The 25,674-nt window shown below is 34.3% G+C and overlaps 2 protein-coding genes and 1 long non-coding RNA gene across 5 annotated transcripts in view; 1 reads left to right on the plus strand and 2 right to left on the minus strand.

The window, feature by feature from the left end:
* LOC135844645 (uncharacterized) overlaps positions 1-10,090 on the plus strand; it is a 32,337-nt gene extending 22,247 nt beyond the window's left edge. Inside the window, exons 2-3 of the long non-coding RNA XR_010558592.1 lie at positions 7,971-8,128; positions 8,209-10,090. This is a non-coding gene — a long non-coding RNA (uncharacterized LOC135844645). The remainder of the gene's footprint in view (positions 1-7,970; positions 8,129-8,208) is intronic.
* A 3,216-nt stretch (positions 10,091-13,306) lies between these two features.
* Positions 13,307-16,205, minus strand: LOC135843843 (uncharacterized). Its single transcript, XM_065361874.1, has 7 exons — positions 15,859-16,205; positions 15,500-15,752; positions 15,141-15,430; positions 14,846-15,069; positions 14,522-14,757; positions 14,296-14,448; positions 13,307-14,210 (listed from the first exon to the last, which is right to left on the minus strand). Exons 1-3 carry the CDS (start codon positions 15,901-15,903, stop codon positions 15,426-15,428), a joined length of 303 nt encoding a protein of 100 aa, XP_065217946.1. The 5' UTR covers positions 15,904-16,205; the 3' UTR covers positions 13,307-14,210; positions 14,296-14,448; positions 14,522-14,757; positions 14,846-15,069; positions 15,141-15,425.
* Positions 16,206-18,403: 2,198 nt separating this feature from the next.
* On the minus strand, positions 18,404-24,869 carry LOC135842850 (neprilysin-11-like). 3 transcript variants are annotated; one of them, XM_065360510.1, is made up of 13 exons: positions 24,645-24,869; positions 23,652-24,137; positions 23,347-23,559; positions 22,034-22,221; positions 21,739-21,903; positions 21,455-21,663; positions 21,219-21,371; positions 20,602-20,748; positions 20,285-20,381; positions 19,983-20,151; positions 19,644-19,762; positions 19,381-19,509; positions 18,404-19,037 (listed from the first exon to the last, which is right to left on the minus strand). In XM_065360510.1, exons 1-13 carry the CDS (start codon positions 24,730-24,732, stop codon positions 18,690-18,692), a joined length of 2,511 nt encoding a protein of 836 aa, XP_065216582.1. In that variant the 5' UTR covers positions 24,733-24,869; the 3' UTR covers positions 18,404-18,689. The 3 variants fall into 3 exon arrangements, with proteins under 3 accessions (XP_065216582.1, XP_065216583.1, XP_065216584.1); XM_065360511.1 differs by lacking the exon at positions 24,645-24,869 and adding an exon at positions 24,541-24,638; XM_065360512.1 differs by lacking the exon at positions 21,739-21,903.
* Between the last annotated feature and the right edge of the window lie 805 nt (positions 24,870-25,674).

The following is a 25,674-nucleotide window of genomic DNA, read 5'->3' on the forward strand; positions in this document are numbered from 1 at the left end:
TCAATTTGAGCAAAAAGTGGAATAGTGGCTTGTATTATTGGCCTGTTTTATTTCTGGGCACCCTGTTGGTCTAGAGTAGGTAAGCCACAGCTCAATTTTTAGCTAGGTATCCAAATTAATTTCCACACACTCTGGAGAAATTTCAGAATGCTGGAAAAATCAAAAATAGCGCTGAAGGCTCCAGAATATCTTAAAATGGTGAAATTCAGATTTGAGAGTTTGGTTTCAGACAAGTGTAGGTATATTTACCTACTTAGCCATTTGTGCAAATTTAAAAGATTTTTCACGATACAAAATTTTTTTGATTTTTTGAAGCCTATACCTACCATGATACATGACAGATTCTGTGATCAAAAAACGCACAACTCGATCAGATAAACGCTTTAAATATGGCAAGAATGAACCACAACTCGACTTTTAGTTGCTTAAATTGATTTTCACCTCTTCAAGAATGCAATTTTGATTTTTCTAGAGTTTTAAATCCAGAGAAATAAAAAATTGCACCGGCTGGAAGCTCCGGAGTCCAAATTTATTCTCACGTCCCTGCAGAAACTTTACAATTTTGAGAAAAATCTGAAATTGCACTAAAGAGTCGAGAGTGGCGTTAAAATGGTGAAATTTGGGTTTGGGAGGTGGTTTAGGTCAGATACAGCCAATCTTGCAAAGTTCAAAAAATTTCCCAGTGAAAATGGTTTTTTGAATTTTTTCCTCCTAAAAATACCTACTTACTGTAATCAAATTGGCTCCAAAATAAAAACATTAAAAAAAACTTTAAACAGGTGTAGAGAGAGACACAATGTGAGAGCGTGAGAGTATGCCGAGTATCACCAACTCAAAACAAAGCCATATCACAACGAAATTAAAAGCGAAGAGGCAACAAGTAAGCATGTTGAATATTTACACAACAATACACCAAAGGAAAACCATTCAATGAAAAGCGAAAACATTAAGCAGCCAGAAAGATTTTGGAAAATTAATGGATGAAATTCAAAAGAAATTTCTTAGAGTGTCCTGGATTTACGAGCTACCAAAAGAAACAATCAAGCAAATAATCAACCATTTCCCAGAAGAAGGAGAAATCTCAGATGAGGAATTGCTAGAAACCCTCGGGATTACGGACTGTATTTGGATTTGTGTTTGTTTGAATCTTTCATTACTCAGGCCTCCTGTTTTGTCTTTCTCTACAGAGGTCTAGAATGAGTCACTGCTCGATTCTTAACTGCAGCCTTTTGATTTCCACACATTTTGTAAAAATTTCAAAATTCTGGAGAAATCAAAAATTGCGCTGGAGGCTCTAGAATGTTGACCAAAAATATTGTAATTCGGCTCTAGGGAGTTGATATTAGTTTCAGAACGTCTTTTTATTTTTTTACCAAACATACTTAGGTACCCATTTTTTTGTTTTTTTTTTTGTTTTTAAGAAAAGCATACGTCAATTAAACCGCCAAAAATGGTCAATTTTCAATTTTCGAGAATTCGCCAAAAATCTTTAAATTACCTAATTTGAGTACCTAATTAAAATTTTGGTTATGAGAATTTCAGAACGAGCTCTTTCCCAAAATTGCATTTCCGTTGCAATTGGAGGTGGACATTTGGAGAGGTTCCCACGTTAGCTCAAGTAGCTAGGCCAGTATTACCAGAAATCATAATTTTTTTCACCTGTCTGCCTATGAACCTATTTATTCAGGTAATGGATTCTGAAAATTCGTGCCTGAATCGATTGAAATAAGTTCATGAGCCTAGAATTTCATTTCAGCTTTTCTCATAGATCCTGGTTATTTTCATTAAAAAAATCCTATACTCACAAAAGAAGTTCTGGGTACCTACCTACACTTTTTGTTGCATACAAAATTTTAAAATTGAAATGTTGACGATATACTTACTATCGTGCAAAGTACTGAACATGCAGAAAGCGTTATTAATCAAGAATTCAACCGCACACAAAATCTATGGCTTTTGTTTCTCAATTTTCTTCAATTTTGCTCTTAAAATAGGTAATAATTACCTGGGTACCTACCCATATAAAATATCTAAAAAACTTAATTAAAACTTATCAACCTTTATCTTCAAAAATTGAGGCTGAATTCGCAAGCTGTGTTGACATTTTCACTTTACCGTTTGGTAGGTACCTTATAAACATTTCAATCTGTTTTGAAAGTAATCATTGATCGACACTCCTCTGCTTCCATTCATTGTTCATTTTTTCTGATTATGCAGCTCACTAAAGGACTTAATTCGATCATAGACGGAAAGTCAATAACCTCGACTTGTGTATATTTTCGAGCAATAAAGTCAATCGAATGAATACCATAAAAACAACAGAATAAAATAAGGGAGCCGCACCCTTATTTTGAACGAATCCACGAATCTCGTAAAAATTTCCACATCTGCGCTACGATTTTCGTATCGTTTCGATTTAAATTCATGACCATTTAAAAACCCAACTTTTGGCGACGAATTCGAACGATATAAAACCACGAGTAAATATTCCCGAAAAAAAAAAAAAGTTCGCCGGAGTAATATTAAACCATAAGAGTACGTTTATTGCGGTAGGATGGGAGATGCTGCGAGGTGTATAAAATAAAGAAAATGCGGACGCGTAGTGTATAGTTTAAATAAGACACAATAGAATATTTCGCGTATCGTTTAAGAAATCGTTTCAAGGGGTAAGTATGGGTGAAAGATGATATAAGAGGGTCGGGTGCGATCGACGGTGGCGTTTGTTTTAACGTGTAAGGGTGTTTGCAGGACGAAGGGACACGTTGGTGTCGATGATTTAAAGGGATTTCACACTGGATTGGACATAATGGACATCCCACGGGTACTATATAAGTCATTCAGTGCGTACTAACGCCCTAACCATAACGAAAAGGCCATGATTTATTCAAAATTGGTCTCATATTGCACGCTCTCTTATACTTATTGTGTACAAATACAAGTACAAGTACTTACAAACCGCAGATTCGATATTTTTCTTCGACTTGTGCCCCGTATAGTGTATACAGAGGGAAGGGCTGCAGTCGTTTAACGGGTGGCCGTCGACCTATGCGAGGTTTTTTTTCTCTCCTGATGAGGATATGTACTTATATATTTGAGATGGTCGATTGAAATTATATTCAAATTCGAACTATACCTTGGGGGCTACGAACGCTCATAGTCTGTACCGTGTAATCGAGTCGCGTCTACAATTTTTATCATTGAAAATGGTTTATCACTTCTGGGCAAAAACGTTTTTATATAATTTTGCTGCTCTTTGATCGTGCATATTTACATCGTCTGCGTTATTATTACGTACCTACCTACCTACCTACTACGATGCGGTCGTGAAGCTGTAGAAATTTTTATCCGCGTGGATGTGGATTGGAATTAGGTACTTATACGTATTTGTATTTAAATAGCGTACGGCGCTTCGGTCGTTTGAAAAACCAACCTACTCTTTGTAATAATCATTCGAGAGCTTTATAAGGGACTCATGGCTCAGTCCGAAGGTATACGAGTTGGCGTCGAGTAATTGCCGTTCGTACGAGAGAGTATTAGATTCATCTATATAGCCGCAATTATCGGTTATCATTTCAATACCTATAACGTGGTTGAATTTTCTGACTTGGGGCAACAAACAATTTAATATCGTCGGTCACGGTTTTTTTATTCAATCGATGTATTAATACGTGTTAGGATTAGGGAGATAGGTATAAGTAAACAGGTAGGCTACTCAGATGTATGAAAGAATTTGTGTGGCTATAGGTTTGCTGATCGAGTTATAAAGGTTCAGGCTGAACTTGTAATCGAAAATAGTTGCTAAATCCAGTAGACAGCACCTAAAGAAAATGGGGGAAAATGTGAAATTCAAATTTTTTTCTGCTACGTTTGGCTTTTTTCAAAAAAATTGTCCGATGAGCAGCTAAAAATTCCTAAATTTTGAGTTATCATCATTATTACCTATGGCGAATTGATGATGAAAAAATCACCAGAATGTCCTCATGAACTTTGAAAATTCTGTGGTGAATTCTGGTGACTTGGTGACAGATTCATCAAAAGTCACCAAGTGGGTTTTTTGTCTTTTTTATGGCGAATTACTGGTGGAAAAATCACCAGAATGTCCTCGTGACCCCAAAAATTTTTTTTGAATGTCTAGTGAGTCCTTGGTGAATTGTGGTGACTTCATGGTGACAGATTCACCAGAAGTTACCAAGTGAGTTTTTGACTTTTTTTTGGGTGAGTTTATGATGAAAAAATCACCAGAATGTCCTCATGGCCCTTGAAATTTTTTTTGAAAGTCTGGTGACTCCTCGGTGAATTCTTGTACTTCTTGGTGACAGATTCGCCATAAGTCGCCAACTGTGTTTTTTCTTTTTTATGGCGAATCGTAGGTGAAAAAATCACCATAATGTCCTCATGGCCCCTGAAAATTTTTTGACGGTCTGGTGACTCCTAGGTGAATTCTGGTGACTCCTTAGGGATTGATTCACCAGAAGTCATCAAGTGGGTTTTTTGTCTTTTAACTATGGTGGAAAAATCACCAGAATTTCGTCATGGCCATTGAAATTTTTTTGAATGTCTTGTCACTTTTTGGTGAATTCTGGTGATTTCTTGGTGACAGATTCACCAGAAGTAAGTAACCAAGTGAGTTTTTGACTTTTTTTGGTGAGTTTATGATAAAAAAATCTCCAGAATGTCCTCATGACCCTAGAAAATTTTTTTGAAAGTCTGGTGACTCTTTGGTGAGTTCTGGTGATTTCTTGGTGATGACAGATTCACCTGAAGTCATCAAGTGAGTTATCATCATTATTATGGCGAATTGATGATGAAAAAATCACCGTAATGTCTTCATGAACCTTGAAAATTTTTTTGAATGTCAAGTGAATCCTTGGTGAATTCAGGTGACTTCTTGTTGATATATTCACCAGAAGTCACCAAGTGAGTTTTCATCTTTTTTATGACGAATTGATGGTAAAGTTCTGCGATACAAAAATTGTCCAAGAGTCTTGCTTATCGCCAAAAATTCTAGTCTTTTTGCAATTGAAAAACCTCACTTTTTTACTAGAAAATGCCAAAAATTACAATAAAAAGGTACCACTTTTCGAAAAAAATTGTAAAAAATTTAATTTCTTTTCCAAGAATTGTGAAAAATTGTTAACTTTTGCTACAATCATCAAATTTTTGCTTTTTAAAGTTTTGTTTTCAGAAAATTAAAAATTATTCAAAAGCCTTATTAGGTAGGTATTTTTCAGAAATAAAATTATGAAAAAGTTCTCGCTATTTAACAAAATTTATGAAAAGGGCACTCTCTTGCAAAACATTTCAACGTTTTACTTGAAAAAAAAGTACCTATATTGTCAGAAACCCATTTCCTTCGTTAAAATTGTGCGTCTCGTTTTATTTTGCTGAAAATCGTAAACATTCTTACTTTTTTTTTTACCAAAAATTGTCAAAAAGTCTCGCTTTTTCAACCTTTCAAAATTAAAAACCAGAACATTTCAATTTGTAATATCTAGAGTGCGGATTTTTATTTTTTGCATATTTTGATATGTACGAGATAATTGCGCATATCTCATTGATCTTTGTGATTCGGAACATTTTGAGTAAAATGAGCCCAATTTGATTGTGCATATTTTGCATATTTTGGCTGTAAATGCATAAAACGTCATAATTCTAGCATTAAATGTGCATAAAACGACATATTTTGGCCATTTTTAGCATATTTCAAAAATTTTGACCAAAATTTTCATTTTCCACGTTTTTTTAAAAATCAAAATGACTGCCAAAACAAAAAAAAATAAAAATAAAATTTTTTACAACTGATTTTGTGATTTTTCAATTTATGACGATTTTCAATACATGCTGTTTGTATTTTTTTCCTTTTTTTGTGTGTTTTATAGAATTTAATTGAAAAATAACAAAAAATGAGTCCTAGGCCATTGTACTCAGATAGAAAAATGCTTTCCAACAACACCCATCTCAATTGTGCATATTTTGCATTTTTCAATATTTAAATGCATAAAAATGACATATTTCAGGCTTTTACAATGCATAAATTATGTGCATAATTTGAGATTTTTCGTGCATAAAAATCCGCACTGTAGTAATATCATATTTATTTTTTTGTGATTTTTTCCAAGGTTCCGGCGTTGCTAACTTTTTTTCATTACTTTTTAGTTACTCTTTCAAAACTTGTTTGGTTACAATTTTTTCCTGAAAAAATTGAGTACGAGCCCTGAATGTTCGATTCTCAGTAGGGCATTTGTCAGGTAAAATAATTCTGAAGAGAGAAAACAATTTACTTAAGCTAAATTATGAAAAGTCCCTTCAAAAAAATTGTTGCCATAAATTGCTTTGAAACTTGTCCAAAATTCGTTAAGCAGCAAAATACTTACGAATGGATAGAAAATTAAGGTACCTACTCCTAAAAGACGTTTTTTTTGGTTGAAATTTTAAAGAAAAATTTGAAACATAATCAACTTTTTGAACACGTTTTTTAAAAGATATTTTGTCTTGCATAATTCTTTGAGACAGATAGTGATACATAAAGGGTGTCTTGTGAGTGGATGTCAAAAGTTCAGATTTAGTCCTTTGGATATAACCGGGGAACGACTTGAAAAAAACGTTATGTGGACAAGTTGCCTATTTTTGAATTTAAGGGACAACCGAGCTTCGAAAATAATTGCTAAAAACGTAAGGTATTTTTGACCTTGGGAATCGGTAGTACTTTGAAAAATGAACACATTTTGCAATTATGAATTTTTACCCAACTTTGAAATTGAAGGGGCTAGAAATATTTTAAATAAAAAAATCAAGAAAAACGTGTTTTTGACCTTGGGAATGGGTAGTATTTTGGAAAATAAACAAATTTTGTCATTATCAATTTTTGCCCAACTTTGAAATTGAAGGGGCCAGAAATATTTGTCTCTTTTAAAATATTTTCTTTCAAAATATTTCTGACCTCCTCAATTTTAAAGTTAGGCAAAAATTCATAATGACAAAATTTGTTTATTTTCCAAAATACTACTCGACGTACCCACTCTCAAGGTTAAAAATATGTTATTCGCGATTTTTTTTCAAAGCTCGATTGCCCCTTAAATTTCAAAGATAGGCAACTTGTGCATATAACGTTTTTTTTTTAATGTCGTACCTGGTTATATCCAGAGGACCAACTCAGAAGTTTTGAAATCCACTCACCAGACAACCGATGGTACAATGATCAGCCTCATAGAAAAATTTTAGATGAAATTTGTTGTTTTTTTTTAAATCAAAATTTGGCAAAGTTGGCCCCTTCAACTTCGAAACCAGGCAAACATGCACACATGAACGCAGGAAGGTTTGTCAAGGTTACTGGTGAAAGAGAGTTATTTTTGTGGTGGGGCATTTTGTAGATATATTATATGTATGTATACTGTATACAGTAGGTATTTCACTTTTTTTTAAATGTAGGTAGGTGAGTATCCATTTCAACTCAAGCAACGTTCAAAGATAATGTTCTTTCGAAATATATGAGTAGGTACCTATATTGAAATTTATTTCAAAAAATTTCATCAAATAGTAACCAGAAGTTTGAAATTTGTGAAATGATTCGTTTCGGCTTTGGTACCTCTGGAATTTCCAGACATTTTTCCAGAACTTCTTTTTTTCTGATGATAAGTAAAATATTTCTGGCAACGAATAAATTTTTTTCACATGGCAATTTGCTCTTCTTCACTATATTCTCGTAGATACTTTGGGTTTTTCAAAAAAGTATATTTTTGGAAAAATTTAGTAATTATTGTATCCTACGAAAAAAATTGAAATGGATCAAAGTCGTGTAGAACTGTAAAGCATACCTATAGCAGTAAAATGTGATTCAATTTTTCTCTAGAAAAACTTTTCAAGCCTGCTTAGTGCTTCTAAATGGGGACCATCTTCCTGATGCAGAAAATAAAACAAAAAATTACCTACTTGATTCTTATTGATACCTATTATTGCAAAAAATGTTTCAGGTACCTACCTATGAAACATCATCTTGATTCGTAAAATGTTGGCACATACATATGAATTGATATAAGAAGAGAAGTTACAATCTCTCAATCCAGGAAAAAGTGGATCTCATCATGGAATCAAAACATCATGCCAAGTACGGATAGGTTGGTATACTTAGGTAGGTACATAATTATCGCGCAACTGTACAAATGAATATTTTTCAATTTTATCAGCAGATTTATCAGAATGATTTTCCAGGTCCCTCGCTGACATAAACTTCAGGTACCTATTCATGCATCAAAGAGGAAATAAATTTCTGGAAGTGAGGCTGCATTGCATTACTTTGCAGATCTAATACCTTCGATCCTTTCCTTTCTAAAACGTTACGATAATGTTACACCTAAAAAGCATATACGTACAAATGTAGTTTATCTTTCGAGATAGGAAAAAAAGATATCAAAATTCAAACGTCGTCTAGCCGGTTATTCACGTCGCTATATATAGGTAAATACCCGACGACAATGCGGAAATACATCACACGACACATAAGGTACCCAGCAGCATCCTCTCAGACAACACAGAAGGACATCGACAGGTACAAGAAGTAGTAGCCGCGACCGACAACAACAACGAACACACAAAATAGAATGCAGAAGAAGACTTGGAAAAAACCGCAAATTGTTAAAATTTACATGAAAGAGCAGCATCCCCGATAAAAGGTCGTCTTTCTTTGATCTGTTCTGTAGGTAAAGGTATGGTCTATATAGCAAAATTGTCCGCAACATCGTTACGATTATGTAACATCTTACTCAGCTAACACGGTAATCGTATTGTCACATTGTAAAAGCTGGGTGACATAAATGGTTCGAAAAATGCTAAAGGCCGGAAGTTGATTTGTCAAAATACAATGGACGTTCGAACGTACGTGTGTGATCGGTTTTTACGTAAAATAAAACCAGAGAAAAGTACCGCGAACAAGAACATTGTTAGCTTTGGGTCGCCGCCTACATTGTTAATACGTATAGGCCTTTTTACAAAAACCCCAGCCTAAGGGGCGGAAGTACGCTAAAAGGCACGTGGTGCATGTATGTATTTTTTTTCCAAAACATATGCCGCCTTATATTGTAAACCCCCTTTCTCATCTCGCGCCCCCCACGCACACCTTCCCATATAATTTATCCAAATTTTCATTCGTTAACGAATTTATTAAATTATTATCGTTTAAATATGGATACTTAATAGCTGACCACGCGTTTGTAGTGTGTACCCCCTTTTGTTTTCTTCCTCTTGTTGTTGGCGACTGCCGCTTACAGGTTAGGTTATCCCCTATCGACGACGATATTTTAATTTCACTTCATTTATTTCTTATTGGTTGGACTATCAGCCGTAATGAATACGTTAGTAACGTTCATAAGTACCACCTCTGTGTTTATGTTTACACGCGATCATATAATACCAGATTTTATACATTTATTAAGGCGTATACCGAAGTACCTACTTTTGTATATTTTTTTTCTTCACTATTTTTCTTATACTTATATATTGTAAATCGCCAACCAACTCACGATAATTATCGTAATGCAATTTTTTTCATGAATTTTTTAAAACTTTTTATATTGCTACATAAGACCACTCATTTACTCACCTTTTATTATTCCATTTTGTAAAATACCTAATCTAACTCTTTTTAATGATACCGAACGAAAACGAAATTTAAAATGGTAATGTAATGGATGTATTATTATCGTAGACGGTCAGCTATAAAATGCGATACATTTCAACTCGTACTTACGTATTTAAACATTTTTTTATCGGTACGAGATTTTCATCTTTGCTATGTAATCGTACTGCACGCCACACGAGTACCTACCTACACACATAGTATAGGTAGACTAGATGGATTTCACCTCTTGGGGGTTATTTTTTTCACATCTAAGGGAAGGGTAGGTACCTGTATGCATCATGAAAATATTATTATGGCGATGTAGACATTTTTTATTTCTTCGAAATCACGTATACCAACCTCTCAATAGTCAGCGAGTGACTGAGTATTTCTATACCTAATGAGCACCTATTTAAAATGTAAATTTTTCACGAAAAAAATGTTATTTAATGTAGAAAAATATACACTCGTTGAATTCTTGAGTACCTATAATTGTTGCAAACATGTACTTATCATCCAACTTATCTTTGCATACTTATTCTATAATATGTGTTTGTGTGCAGTGAGCTGTGGATATGTAGCGAAAAATTTGTATCCACAGGTGGTTCAAGTGTTTTTTTATTATTGGTCTGATGAAAATTGGGAGGGGACAGGGATGAAACTAAAGTTTTGTTTAAGGGGGGGGGGGGTGCAACCGAACATTTGCCAATTGATACTGGGAAAAAATACAAGCCGAGAAAGATGAGAAAAAAATAATTCTGCCACTTGTCTTCTTATAGCCTTTCACGACTATAAAACATTTTCGTTTTTCCTGTTCAATTTTTAGAAGCCTCAGACATGGAATTTTTTATTTTGTAAAAGAGAAATCGAATTAGCCCGAGCGTAGTGAGGGCAAAAGCTTTCAAAAATTCGTATTTCGATAGTGAAAGCACAATGTATTTCAAATGAAGAGTTTGATTTTCTCGGTTTCAAAATTTTAGAATTTGAATGATGATTTTTTAGAAATTCCAAATTTGAAAAAAGAAACAAACAGACCTGAACGAACTGAGGGCAAAAGTTTTTCAAAAATTTGTATTTTGATAGGTGAAAGAACTTCGTTTTTTCATGTGAGGAGTTTTTTTTTTTTGGTTTCAAATTTTTGGAATTTGAATGATGGTTTTTAGAAATTTCGACTTTGAAAAAGGAAAACAAATAGATTTCGAAAATTTTAGTTTTGAGAAGTAGAAAAATGTTTATTTTTTATGCGAGGAGTTTATTTTTTGAGAGTGAATAATATATTTTTTAGAAAGTTTGATTTTGAAAAAGAAAAACTTGCAGGTCTGAGCAAAGCGAGGGCCGAAGTTTTTAAAAATGTATTATTCGAGAAGTTGGATATTTTTTTACAAGAAGTCAATTTATGTGCAGAAATTTAGAAACAGACTGGCACAAACATTTTTGAACTGGACAGAGAGGAATACTCCAAAAAAATCACCAGTGAAAATTTCAGATTCTGAAATTGACTTCTTTGATTTTTGGAGAATTTTTAAAAATTCAAATTTATTGGTCCATTTCTTATGAAAAAAAGTACCTGATGAAAGGCTGGTTGCTTGGTTTGTTCTCTATTTTTGATCGCTGAGGTGATTGATGATGATTTCGAACCGTTTTGAAGTCTTCAGCAGAATTTTGAATGCTTCAGTTTTCGGGAAAAATCTCTATAAAGAGGATGGAAATGATATTCAGCACGTTTAAATTCCGATTTACCATCTTTGCGACACTTTTGATTGCTTAAAGAAGATATTTTCAAAATATTTTTAAGCGGGTCCAAGTCCAAAAATTTTCTTTGCCGATTATTTTGGAAAAAATTTTAATTCATGGTATCTCCAATCTACTTTGACGTTCAAAAGACGTAGTAGGTACAAACTAAAGTCTATTACGTCAATTGAATCAAATTTTGTTTTCATCTTTTGTTGTGCCTTTTATCAATAAAAGAGTGCCAAAAAAATATACCTACTAAGCCTTATTTCAAGTGTTGAATTTTTTAGTTTGTCAGGAAAGAAAATTTACCAGAGACTCTCTCATAAACGGCTCAAAACTATTTTCGGTCGATTTGGAGGGTCGAAAATGATGTAGATATAGTAAATATGAACCTTTCGATGTTCTATCTTGTTTACATCACATTTCAATTTTTCCATGAAAATTTGGATCGTATGTATTGTTAGGAGCGTACTTTTTCAAAGAAAATATCACTACGTCGGTCAAAAAATTTAAGGAGGCTTCGAAAAATACTGTTCTTCCGATTGAAGTTTTCCCAGCTCATCATTCGATTTTTTTACCGTCATTTTATGCATTTTTGGACTGATTTGAAACATTTTAAATCTCTATCGTCAATTTTACATTTGGGCAGCTGACATCTATCGTTAGTTTGGGAACTAAACATCAATGGGTCCCCAAACTCCATTAAAAAAATAATCCCAATTCCCAAATCGGTGACTAAGTAATTGAGGAAATTCTGTTTCATAGGTTTGCTTTTTTTCAGGTTTTTGCTCAAATTTCTTTTTTCCCCAATTTTTAGCAAATTTTTGATATTTTACACTAAAATGTCTTCCAAAAGTGGTAAAAAGCTCAAATCTGGTTTGAACTACACTTTCAAACTTTTAAACTTAATCCATTGGAAGTGGTTTTGAGCATTTCAGGAGCCTCCGGTGGATCTCATAACAAAGTCGGAAAAATAAATTCAGCTCTCATGAACTTGGGTTAAGCAATTATCTCTTCGAGCTGAAATTCGGTTTAGCACAACTTTCGACAAATTAATGACGTGCTGATTTTAAAACTTCAAACGAATTTTTGAATAATTTCTTTCGAAAATAACCGCTGGAGAAAAATTTTAATTTGAACTGACAGAAACGGATTTTGTAAATTCGGGCCCAAATCTGTCGCAAAGATCTCATAGAAACCGAATTTCATTTCGAACCTTTCAACAACTCATCTTTTTTCTTCCCTGATTTATATTAAAATTTATTATTCCATAAATATGTAAAATGACAAAAAAAAACAAGATCTACTTTGTTGCAGAAGAAAACTCTTCATCGACCTAGATTCTGAAGAAGTTTCTCAAAAGAAATAAATATGAAATCTTTACAACTCAATATAATATCGCTCCTTCAACATGAAAACTATGCAAACGTTTACACTTGAGTTCAAATCAAATACATGGGTTGCCTATGTTATTGCTGATGGAAGAAGGTAAACCCACGAGACTCATGACATATTTTCACAGGCAATTCCCAAACTATTTTGCCAAAAATTCACAAATTTCGTTCCCTAAAATCAAATGCAAACTTTAAGTGATTCATACGTTTGGAAATTCATTTGAAACTGCGATTCATCTCTTCCTCTCAACACGAATTTCAAGTAAGTACATTTTATGACCTCATAAAAATACCTAGTCCAGTTTTACCATAATTACAACGCTCAATAAGTATCGATCAATTACGAAACAAAATTACAATTTTTTAACAGTACTTGATCCGAGTATCAATCAAGGTAATCACTAATCAACAACGAGTTTACAATCCACAGGTCAAATCAAATTTTTAAACAAAAAAAGTGAATTTTACTAAAAATTCGTTACACTACCAAAGAATTTTTATTTTTTAAATTCGTCGTTCAACTGTCATCATTTTGATTCTTTCACGGTAAAAAAAAAAACAAAAAAACTGTAGGTATCGTACTTATTCATGCATTAAATGAAAAAAGTTTATTCTAAAGAATATTCTTAATCAAATTATACTAATCCATAATATGTATGCTTAAAAATACACATACACAAATAAACAAGCTACTCTAATCACCCTTACGTCCAATAATATAAAACATGATGAAAAATATTACTCGAAAACACAAATTAACCATTCGAATGAGGCGTTTTTTGATCTCTGACCATTCCAAAACATTGTAAATTACATCAAAATCGCGTTATCAACAAGTTTCAAGGGAAACAAATTATTTTTCACCCACCTCAAATCCCCCTCCCCTTTCCCAAGAAAAATAGAAACAAAACGTAATGGAATGTGGGATGAGTTAAGTAATAAAAAAAAGTGAATATTGAAATATTCATAAAAGAGGAGAAAATCAAGCGATCAGCTTTTGTACAAACGTGATACAATCAAAATAAAAATCTACCATTCGGTACTTCTCCTTATTTGATAAAACGAAGAAAGACGAGTTGAAGATGAATAAACATTAACTACGAGCGTAGTTGAAAGAAATTCACGATATTTAAAAATTCATCTTACCAAAAAAAAAACAAAACAGAGAATTTCCTACAAATCTGAAATAAAATTATATGACCTTTTTTCAGCATCTCAAACTCGCCCAGTACAGGACACATTTTCCATTTCTCAACTTTTTTACAACGTAAAAAATCCCTTACAAGATACATTTAATCATTAATGTGAAAATTAACTCGTAGTTCAGGAACTACATAATATTAACATTTGTGTCAGTTTTTCATCTCTTAGCTTGACACTCGCCTTCTTCTGTCGAGTCGGCGCATCTTTTTAAACGTGTCGATGAATCACTCCGTTCTACTGATTTAGGTACAGGTATAGCTTCAGAGCTACGGAACGAAATTTGAAATTAAATAAAGCTAATGCGAAAAAAATACATAAGGTTATATGAAAGTTTAATTAGTAAGAACATACACTAGTTGGCTAGGAACAGCTTCGTTATTTTCATCGTCTTTTCTGTTTTGAGAACTATCAGCTGTCTGAGAGAGCTCAGCTGGAGTGGAGTCGACTTCGATGTTCTCAGAAACATTAGCTTCTTTGTTGGATAATTTGGTATTTTATTTGTAACTATGATCACCGAGATTCAAACAAATATTAAAATCAAGGTATTTTCAAAGAGGAAAATGAGAGTTGAAATTACCTAAGGATCTTGATAAATTCAGTCTTCCGTTGATTCTATCATCACCGGTTACTTTTCTATGGATTTCTCTATACATGCTCTTTCTGGTTCATCTTCAGGTTTGTGATCTTCGGAAATATCAACTAATTTGCTATCTTTACAAATTACACAACGAGAATCCCCGGTATTGGCAACGTACAGAGTGTCATTTTTCATCAAGGCGACTACCGCTATGCATCTATACTTTCAGCTGCAAGCTAGATTAAGGGGAAAAACACCAAAGATTATTATGAAATATATACAACGATAAATGTGTAAGCATGAATTTGTATGTAGATCGTTTACATGGGCAGAACCATCGCTGAATAAATCAATATAATATTTTTCAGCGTCTTCTTTATCTTCATTGTCTTGCTTTTCTTAGCCCTCAATTTCAATTGGTAAGCGAACAATCATTTTTTTCATCGTCACCGTCATCTTTCATGGCGACCTGACACAATCATATTTTCAGCTTGGTGAGTAAACTCTTCTTGCATTTAAAATCGTCATCGTCAAAATCACTATCAGCACTGAAAAATTGTATGAAAAGTTATAAAATTGAACGGGGAAAACCGGTCGGCTGAATTAAAGCCAAGCTTACCCATTTTCAACTTCAAAGATTTCGTCTTCGGAATCATTCTCATCATCATCATTTATGTATTTCTCGTAGGTGATGAAATTTTTCTCTACGTTGCTGTCGTCTAGATCGGTCAAATGTTTTTTCTTTTTAAAGGGTGTACGGAGTTTCCTGTGTTGAGGTCACTACTTCGTCGGTTATGTCACCGTTAACGTTAGCTGAGCCGTTGACTAACGATTCGTCTTTAGAACTTTTCACGAGAACATTGGGCGACTTCTGAAAACAACAGGGTACCAGACTGGATTCTTCTCATTCTATAATAAATTCAAATAGAATTACAATATTGAACTAGAGTAAAGAGGAAAAATCGATTGAAAAATTACCATCACTGTCGTCCTCCTTGTTACTCTGAATGATCTCGTTCAGTCGAGCTGTAGTTGTTTTCAACGTGAAGGTGTCGTCGAATTTGAAAAACGCCGAGATTAATGCTTTCTCATGATCACCATTTTTGTACTGATGATTTTCCTTTATGAACCCTGGTAGCTTTTCCGATGTGTATATGACCACTATTGCACCACCGTGTTCGTCGTACATGCCGAAAAGAGATGTTTCTTCGTCTAAATCCATATGAGAATCCTGCAAAGTAATCATATAATGAGCATTCATTAAGTTACAATCGTTTTCAACAGAAAGGAGATGTTAAAAACACGAAAAGACTAAATAAAGGTAACGTATAACGTACTTCTTGCTTAAGACGCCAGCCCAGCATCGATCTCGCACCGTACATGATTTTCTTATTCTGTTTGATCTAAGTTCCGATTCCTTGTCTTTTTTGGACGTGATAGGTAAGTAAAGTTATATTATTTCCAATCTTCCAAAAAATTTAAATTTTCACGGATGATTTTTAAAATTTCTCTTATCTCTCTTATCAATTTGACCAGATTCGAACGATATTGCGCGAACTAGCGCGAACGAAAAAAATGTAAACAAGAAAAGCATGTTGTTTACTTTTCTGGTTTCCAGTGCTGAATGAAACAACGTTAAGCAAACGCAATTCTCATGAGCTTAATGTTGTCATTTTTTGAAATGATTTTTTTTCATTTTAAAATGGCAAAATGTAAAATAAAATTGCAAAGTACGTGTCGTACAATATTAAAATTTGCGATAAGTCGAATTACTCTTACTTTTGAGTTTATTCATGATCACTTCACACTAATTTGCGCATAAACATCGAGGTATTAAGAAACACACCAGACATTGCATCAATCGAAACATTTTTATCACCTGAACTGATTTTTATTCTTAAAATTTGTTTAGGTAATACGATTGTACTAGAGCCCTGCGCCGCCGCGCCGCGCCGCCGCCGCCACCGATTTTTCAAACATTTTTCAAGCCGCCGCCGCCGTTTCAAAAATTACTTCAGCCGCCGCAGCCGCCGCCGAGTAATCTGCTCGGCTGAGCCGGCTCAACTCACTCAATCAGCAAATTTCAGGAGGATTTTTCGAATATTTTGACTTTTTCAAAAATAAAAATCAAAACTTTTCGTCATTAAAAACAGCCAATCTTTTCAGCTCGGAAAAAATTGGTATTTTCATTTGAGAAGTTGAATTTGATTTTGCTTTCCAATTTTTATTTTGGGGTAATTTTAAAATTTACGAAAAATTACCCCAAAATTTCAACTTTGTAGCCGGCTGAGCCGCCGCCGAGCAAAATTTTGGCAGCCGCCAAGACTTTCGGCTGGAATCGGCTCCGCCGCCAGCCACAGTGCTGTGCGTACTGTAGCCGCCGCCGATCATTTTGCTGTCGGCGCAGGGCTCTAGATTGTACATATTTAATGTTCGGTAATGTTTGTGTTGCTTTGGGATTTGGTCGTTGAACCGTGGAAATATTTACTAGTGAAGCGAAGAATAGTTTTCGAAACAGATACTTACCTATAGAGAAAACAGTAATCAGAATTGATGAAATATGACGACAGCACTTTCGTACGTATTATTTTCATTCAAGTGAATCCGGGTTCACATTCCAACTGATGGTCATTTTGACGAAATATCGAGTCCTTTGCATTCATTTTATAACATAGGTATTATTCTTTTTTTTGATTATTCCGCTTCCAGCTTCCTCTTCCTAGAAAAGATTCCTTTTTTTTTTTTTTTTTTTTTTTTTTTTTTACAGGAGATTATTAATTTTAATGAAATAAAATTGCAATTTCATCATGTTGACTGACAAATATAAGTACTTATAGATTATATTATTTAGCATCTATTAAATTTTTTAATTTGAAAACGCTATTTTCATAAATACATATAATATTGAACATTTGAAAATTTTCGTCTTTTTTGCCGTCACGCATAATTTAAATTGATGAAATATTATCATTTAACAATTCTACATATTAATTTTATAAATGTTGAAGAAATATTAATATTTTTTACGCTATTTTCATCTTATTTGAGATTAGTTAAGTATGTAAGTACTTCAATTTCGATGTTGGATTATTGTCTAATTATTTGATAGTAACGATTCGAATAGAGCGAAGAGGAGGAAAAATTTCGACCACACGTTTCTGCTTCAAAAATTTTATTCTACTTACCTGGATATTTTTTGAATTGAATTTTATGACTTTAGGAATTAGGATATTAAAGAACGTGAAGCTTCAACACGACATAAAAAAAATCCTGAAAATAACTTCCACTTTTTCCTTTCGCAGAATGATTAAAATACTGCTTGAATTTTTGAGTTTTGTTCAAAATTTTTACCTTAAAACATAATGTTAGTAATCTATCGTACTTATCTAAGATATATTTTTTCAAATTTTTTACGTTTTCGCCTTTTCAGTTTTGAAAAAAGTAATAATTTTACCGTTGAGCGTAAAAATTTATTCATTTCCGTCAATAGATGCAATTTTGTATACGTAGGTACTTACCTATATTCATTGATACATTGCTTTATTCTCGTTTGTTTATATCTTATTAATTATAGTAATTACCTATCGATTAGATGCGGAAAAATTTTAATGTAATTATTAAGTATTAATTACCACTTATTTTTCTTTCCATTAGTCAATTTTCATTTCCTACTCGAGTTATCACGACATCGAATGAAAATGATACAGATTAATATGCCTACATTGGGATATTTGTGTGATTGATTTCACATCATAAAACTGCCTGCAAGGGGGTATAAGTTAAGCGTTTTCTTCGCAGCAGTTTTTTTTTTTTTTTTTTTTCTTGGAAATAAGGATAAGAGATTTGGATTTAACAGGACTCAAATATACATAAAAAATCATCTCTGAGTAGCACCTTTTTTATTGTCGTTTCATAGTTCGTACACTTTCTCCATCTTTATATTTTTTTAACGTGTGCATGTTCTCTTACTGAGTGATCTTACATGATTACATCGAATATACGAGTAGAATAGACGCGACTCAATAGGTTTACTTGAAAATGTCGAAAAACGCACTTAATTTCTCCACTTTGTTAGGCAGTTCTAACCAAGGGTTACATTTCGCCATTGGAATCGTTTCGCAGAATAGACGACTCAATAGGTTTAATTGAAAAGGTCGTAAAATGCAGTTCATTTTTCCACTTTGCCTGGCACTTCTAACCAAAGGTTACATTTCGCCATCGGAATCGTTTCGCATTTGAATTCACGATCAAAATCCATGCTAGTTTTGGCCACTTCGTTTACTTTAGTATATGGTGGAATGTAATCTTCTTTTTCGGTTGGTTTTGCATCCCTCGAGCATGCCATACTTGCGTAACTCATATAAAACATTTCACTATCAGTGTAATTTTGAAATGAAGGTAAAAGTAGATCTTGTTGATCTTTCAAGCCGGCCCGAGCACTTAAGTACGCGTAATACGCGATTTGCACACCGTCATTTTCGAATACAATTGCATGTTCTTTAATTTCATTGGTTGTCTGTAAAGTGAACGGTATAGTAGGTAATCAAAATTATAATGAGGTACCTACCATTTTCAACTACAGGGTACAGGGTGCCCAGAAATATCGAGTACCCCTAAAAAAGTTTTGTAGGTACTAAAATACTTTGGTTGGTCACAGTGAATGATAATAATGATAGCACATGATTGGTTGTTGGACTGGGGAGATGACATTCCACCAATCATAATGCATCTATGTATTTCACGTTGCCAACCTATATTTTTAATGAAAAACTTTCTTAGGGGTACTCGATATTTCTGGGCACCCTGTATCTATTATCGACGTAAAGTTAGGTAGGTACCTACGTATGTGAATAATTTACCGTATTGCTGTTTTTCTTAAAAGAATCTATAAAACATTGTCTTCTTTCATCTTCTTGCTTTTCATCACCAATAGTACCAATCATAGAAACTGAATCTACGAACTGATATTCCTTTGCCCATGAACCACCCTGTGACAGAATCAACCAAGCATTATTCATCAGTTAGTAATAAGTGTAGGTAGGTACTCTAGATAAGAGGATATGGTTCGTATAACAAAATAAATTCAGCATTCAGCTATAGGTAGATATCTATAGGTACCTACTTCACTACCAACAGATTGAGAAAGCCCATATCCGATGATCGATCCCAAAGCTCCAAAATTCAAAAACTCTGATCTGTCCGTTGAGAAAATAAGATCATGTAAAGCACCAACGGATACGTCTGTGAAAAAATTGAAAATTCTGAATTTGGAGCAATATCTACACAGTGGCATCCTATTTTATTCCCAGATGCATCAGAATTCAGAATATTGAACCTCAGCTGACTTCAGATTGGATAGATACCTATCCGTTACGAGTATCCGAGTGAAAATACGTTGATAGGGACTATGTACTCAATTGATGGTTGTATTTTGACATATAATATTAATAAAATGACTTACAAATGGAATTCACATCTCCATCATAGTGCACGAATCTCTCTCCAAATATATACTTGGGTGCCGATATTGGTACAGAGCTGTTTTTGAATAATTCTCTGGCGGTTTGTTCGATCACGTGTCTTCTAACTTTTTTCACTGGCGGGGGGTAACGTTCAACTTCCAGTAGTATCTGTAACGTAAAAATCAAAATTATCATACTTGGAGATCAAAAATATCGAAGAAATTGATTCAATAATGTAAAATAATTGCGGCGTGAACCATACATAAGAAAGGAGGTGTGAAGTTAATAGGTACCTACTTACGTCAGCATAGTACTCATTTACAGCATTTTGATCATTCATGACTTCGTCAAGAGGCGTATAGAATCTCAAGGACTCTAATTTTTTCAGGTACTTTCCCCTAAAATTAATCACACTTCGTGAATTTTGCATATACTCAAGCAGATGTTCAAGTTGGGATATAAGTACAACTTTAGAGAACATATTGTTTGTAGGTTTCTATTTGTACATACATGAAGAGAGAGGAAGTCTGACTGTAGGTTAATAAAACATTTGAAGGTATGTCCCGCTTGTCTCTGCTAATAAAATAAAAATCTAGTGCATAGTAACAAATTACTTACTTTACCGTCTCATCCAAATGTTTTGCTCCCATCACAAGATTATTAAATGAAGTTTTTAGCTGAACGATTATTTCTTTTAAAGGATCTTTCTTTTTTCCATCAAGATATTTTTTATTGTATTCGTAATCCATCGCTTTTTCGAATAACCTGTGAAATAAAACGAAAACGTTTCAGAAACGACGACATTCAAGGGGTAAAAATTGATTACCTACCCATAATTTATAATTTTAAAAACTTGTCAAATTAGTTGTTCATTAGGGTAGATTGCAAGAAAACGTGTTTGGAAGATTTGACCAATTTCAGTGAAGACCTTCATTTTGATCGAATTGAAAGTCACCGAGAAATTTATAGGTCTTCAAAGGGAGAGGGAATTTTTAAAAATTGCATTTTTTCGCTTTAGTTCCCACCCAACCTGTTTTAGAAAAAATATAGCATGGTTCCAAAAGATTGTTTTAGATTCTGTTTCGGCCTGAGCTATTGCCATCAAAATCCAAGACTACTTTTAGAGCTCTACACGCCAGTTTGAAGCTACCAGTATACTGGTATCAATCAAGGTACATACATCACTATAAGTTTAGGAAGCAGGGGCTGGTTTTACAGATATTTATGCGAATCACCTGACTATTTTTGAAGTACAAAACAACTTTTTGAAACGTTCATTGAGTCCAGTTTTTTCAGCTTGGTCTTTAAACCAATACTCAGTTCCCTTTTCTGAAGTATCCAATATATGATCTGCAAACCCGTGCCGAACCAAGTACGCTGCAAGTGACCTGTAAACCACATTAGCAATAAATCTAATACCTACGAGGAGAAATCTCTGTAGGCCTATTGCATATCCAACGTATCAACTCACGCTGTATTGGACAAAACTTTCGATGCCGATACCTTGAGCAAGCATGAGAGACATTCTACTACAACTGGTAAATCAGAAGGAATAGCCGTCGGCTTGAAAACTGCACGTATAATATCTTCCCAAGGAATTCGATTTGCAGCAGATGCTAATATTCCAAGCGGTATTTCAATTGGTTCCTCATCAACATCTCCTACTTTCTTAGTGTAAGCCTGTCAAACAAAAATTTGATTGAAATTCAAAATCATTAGATAATAGTTAGGTAGGTAAGTTATTGCTTAAGGTACTTCTTCAATTTCTTTTTCTTGTGATTCGGATTCGTCAGCGTAAATGTATTCCTCAAACGTGGTTAATTTGTACTTTTTCACCCACTCTATTAAATATTTTATATCCATAGATGTAGTATCCAATGGCCATGCGTAGAAACGTCTCGAACTTGACGGTTTTCCTATCTAGATTGAATGCATTGGAAAAACTGTTCAGAATTTTACAAGGGGGGGGGGGACAATACTGACTAAATTCATATGAGATACTTACGCATAATAAGTAGCTAGGTCTAAGTACCTACCTACGTATACTCACAAATATAATTTTCGCATCTCTTTTCCGAGGGTGCTGAACCACATCGATTATGAACAAAGATCTCGGAAGATATCCAAAATCAAGCGCTTTTTCATAAAACTGTTTCAATAAGGAACTACTGTCTGTTATCTTACTTAATGCTTGAAAAATTGATAGCATATTTCTGATTTCATAGAAGTTAACGAGTCCTGTCAAACATAATTTCAAGTACCTATTAGAATTTATTTTCAAAAAAATTTTTTGTAGTTCTTGAAAAACAATTGATTTTCCTGCTCAGTATTTTTTTTTTTTTTTCATATTACTTACTCAACAAACAAAATATTGAAAAAAATGCTTTCAATAAGTAATCTAAGTAAAGAATTGTTTGACAAGAATTTTCAACCCCCTCCCTTCATATTTACCCCTAAAAATTGCGTTTTTCAACACTTATTTTTTTTTTTTACCAACAATGAAAATTGCGAAGTACAATGTGTAGTTTCCTCATGATTCGATACCGCTGAGCACGAATATGACGTCTTGTTTTCTGATGATCTAGCAGAAATACATCCGAAAAACGTATTTAAAATATTGTATGTAGCGCACAATTTTCATTTTTAGTAAAAAGCAAAAAATAAGTGTTGAAAAACGCAATTTTGAGGGGTAGGTAAATATGAAGGGAGGGGGGGTTGAAAATTCTTGTAGGTATACCTACCTCTGTTGTTCACCACACCACCTTAGAAAATATTTACCAAAAAACCTTCGATGGCAATTATGGTATTTCAGAAGGGTTCTAAAAAATCCAAGTTTAAGAGCGCACAACAGGTGCAGTTTTCTCACGGTGGTGCCGTGGAACAGTGTTGACAAAACGCGCGGTAGTACTGGAGATATGTTTTTTTTTTCAAACTTTCTTTTTTTGACCATGTTGCACCCCCCTTTGGGACCCAGAGAAAATTATGTGTTATACCTAAAGGTGTAACTAAATTTCTGAAAAAATGTCGCAGAGGCCCCCCTCCCCGTTTTTTCTACAAATTTTTGAAATTTTGAACCCCCCCCCCAACCCCACAAATATGAAAATTAAAAAATTTCACACACGCACCTACCTAGTGACTACTTTTTGTGAAAGTTTCAAAATTTTTGGACCACCCCTCCGGAGAACGAGAATTTTGAATTTTCAACACATATGGGGGCATTTCTCGGGTTGGGGTGGGGGGAGGTCGGCTCAAAAATTTATTTGGTATGGTTTTACATCCATACTAACATTTTGGGTGAGTTTCGTCAAAATTGGAGTAAGGGCGGATTTCACTGTGTTATCATTTCTTAGCCCAATCTCTTACCTTCGTCAACGCAATTCTGATACAGTTTTTCGGCTAGCTGCACCGACTCAATATCATCTGGTTGTGATTTCTCAAGTAATTTATTGTATCTTTCATCAATAATCATTTTTGTCAAAGCTATATCATTCTCTGATTCCATTCTTCCGCATGAAAATTGGTAAAAATCATTGCAGGGATCCAAACTTGGCAAGACTTTACGTTTGAATTCTTCATCTGAAGATGAATGCGAAAATTTGACCAATACAATGATTTGAGAAGGAATGGAGTAAGTGGGTTAGTAGGTACCTACGAGGTGCTACACTTACCAGCCATAAGGCAGGCTTCAGTGTAACATACTTGTCGACGTTTTGGTTCTTTTGTAGGGTCCGTAGGAGGCGTTGTTGTAATGCTTGGTGGCGCTGTACTGGGTGTTGTAGACCCTGGCGGTGTCGAAGGCTTTGGCGGTGTTGTAGGCCATGGTGGTGTCGTTGGCCCTGGCGGTGTCATTGGTCCTGGCGGTGTAGTGGGCCTTGGTGGTGTCGTAGGCCCAGGAGGTGTTGTAGGACCTGGCGGTGTCGTTGGCCCAGGAGGTGTTGTAGGACCTGGCGGTGTTGTAGGCCCTGGTGGTGTCGTGGGCCCTGGCGGTGTTGAAGGCCCTGGCGGGGTCGAAAAACTCGTTTTCGGTCCTGTCGTTGTCAGAGGGATCAATGTTGGCCCTGGCGATGTTGAGGGACTCATTGTCGGCCATGTCGGTTTCCTAGTACTGGTTGTTGTAGGGCGGACTGTAGTGATATCATGAGAATGTTTGTTTTCTAAATACAACATATGAAAGTCCGTATACACACATTTTAAAATCCAGTTTTTTATGCAAACAACTGACTCGAGCTAGTCTGAATATTGAACAGTTGATAACTCGTGTCACCAAAACATTCATTAGGCAATTCTAATTCGACTTAAACAAAAATTGCACCATAGATCATACATTTTTCGAAATAATTAATATGTGTTTTGGTGAAGCAATGAGGAATAATATGTCACTGAGAGGTCTTGATGACTTTTTTTTTTGTACTAGAGATGCATTTGAAATTTTACAAAATATAGCACCGGTGTCTTAAAAACAAAATAAAATACCCACCTAATAATTGCATAAAATGTACCCAATTGTTCTACAACAATTTAAATAAGTTTGGCATAGAAAAAATAATACATGCTTACCCACAGTAGGTATCTGTCCAGGGATACAAGTCTAGTTCAACGGTTCCATATTCAAAATTCTAAATAAGCAACAATGGAAAAATACTTAATCACATTAATCTTACCTCGCCACAACAATAATGCACTGAATGAAACTATTGTAAAAAACAATGTTACGACCGCCAAATTCAGCAAAAAAGCAGGAATCAGCATGATGCGATTTCATAAGTTGGTTCCACTTGAAAAACACATCAGCTCCGCTTATTTTCCATCGCCTTAGGTACGATCTCTAATGAAAATATGCGAAGAAAATGACTAATCACCCAACTATTTACTTAGGTAATGGCAAAAATAAACCAATGAAAGTTGCACGATAAGTTACGGTTATTACGTATGAAAATTGGAATGTATTTTATATTAATTAAGTACCTGGTGTAATTCTGCGCAGTTTATACATTTTATTTTCATTTACCTATTTATAGACCTATCTTAATACGTACTTAGGTATAGAATGCAGAAAAATTTGTCATCAAAATCCGTAGATAGGTAACTAATTACTTCAGGTAAGTATACATATCGCATTGCCTCCAAATTAAGCTTAGTAAATTAGAAATCATTTTTGAGAATTCACTGGGCCTCCAAACAATGAGAAAGCAAATTAAATTAGGGAGGTTGCATGCCCTTCAAATAACAAAATTTAAGATCAATTTATGGCCTTGGAATTACAAAATTTAAAATTGATTTTTGGAGCCTGTATGGTCTCCATATTACGAAAGCCCTCTACCAAGCGCTTGAAGATTGAGCGGATATTAAAAATTTACCTTATTTCATAAAAAAACAACGCTGGATTCGTGTTCAGCAAGTTATTAAATTTTTTTCGGATTGTTGTGCTCGAATTTTCACCAATTTTCCCAATAGGTACGTAAACAAAATGATGGCAGCATTAAACTAGAATTCAAAGTGATGGGGGGATAGGCTCACCGCTCTGAGATTTTTACACAATATGTTCGGTGCCAGCGCTACTCTCTAAATTTGAAACAGTCAATTTCACTGCTTAGCAGTCACGACATTTTGCCTTATTAAAGCAGTAGTTTTTTTTTACTGCAAAACAGTGAAAAATTACTGAGTTGGTCAGTAAAAAATCATTTTGACTGA

Source organism: Planococcus citri, chromosome 4, assembly GCF_950023065.1.
Source record: "Planococcus citri chromosome 4, ihPlaCitr1.1, whole genome shotgun sequence".
NCBI lineage: Eukaryota > Metazoa > Arthropoda > Insecta > Hemiptera > Pseudococcidae > Planococcus > Planococcus citri.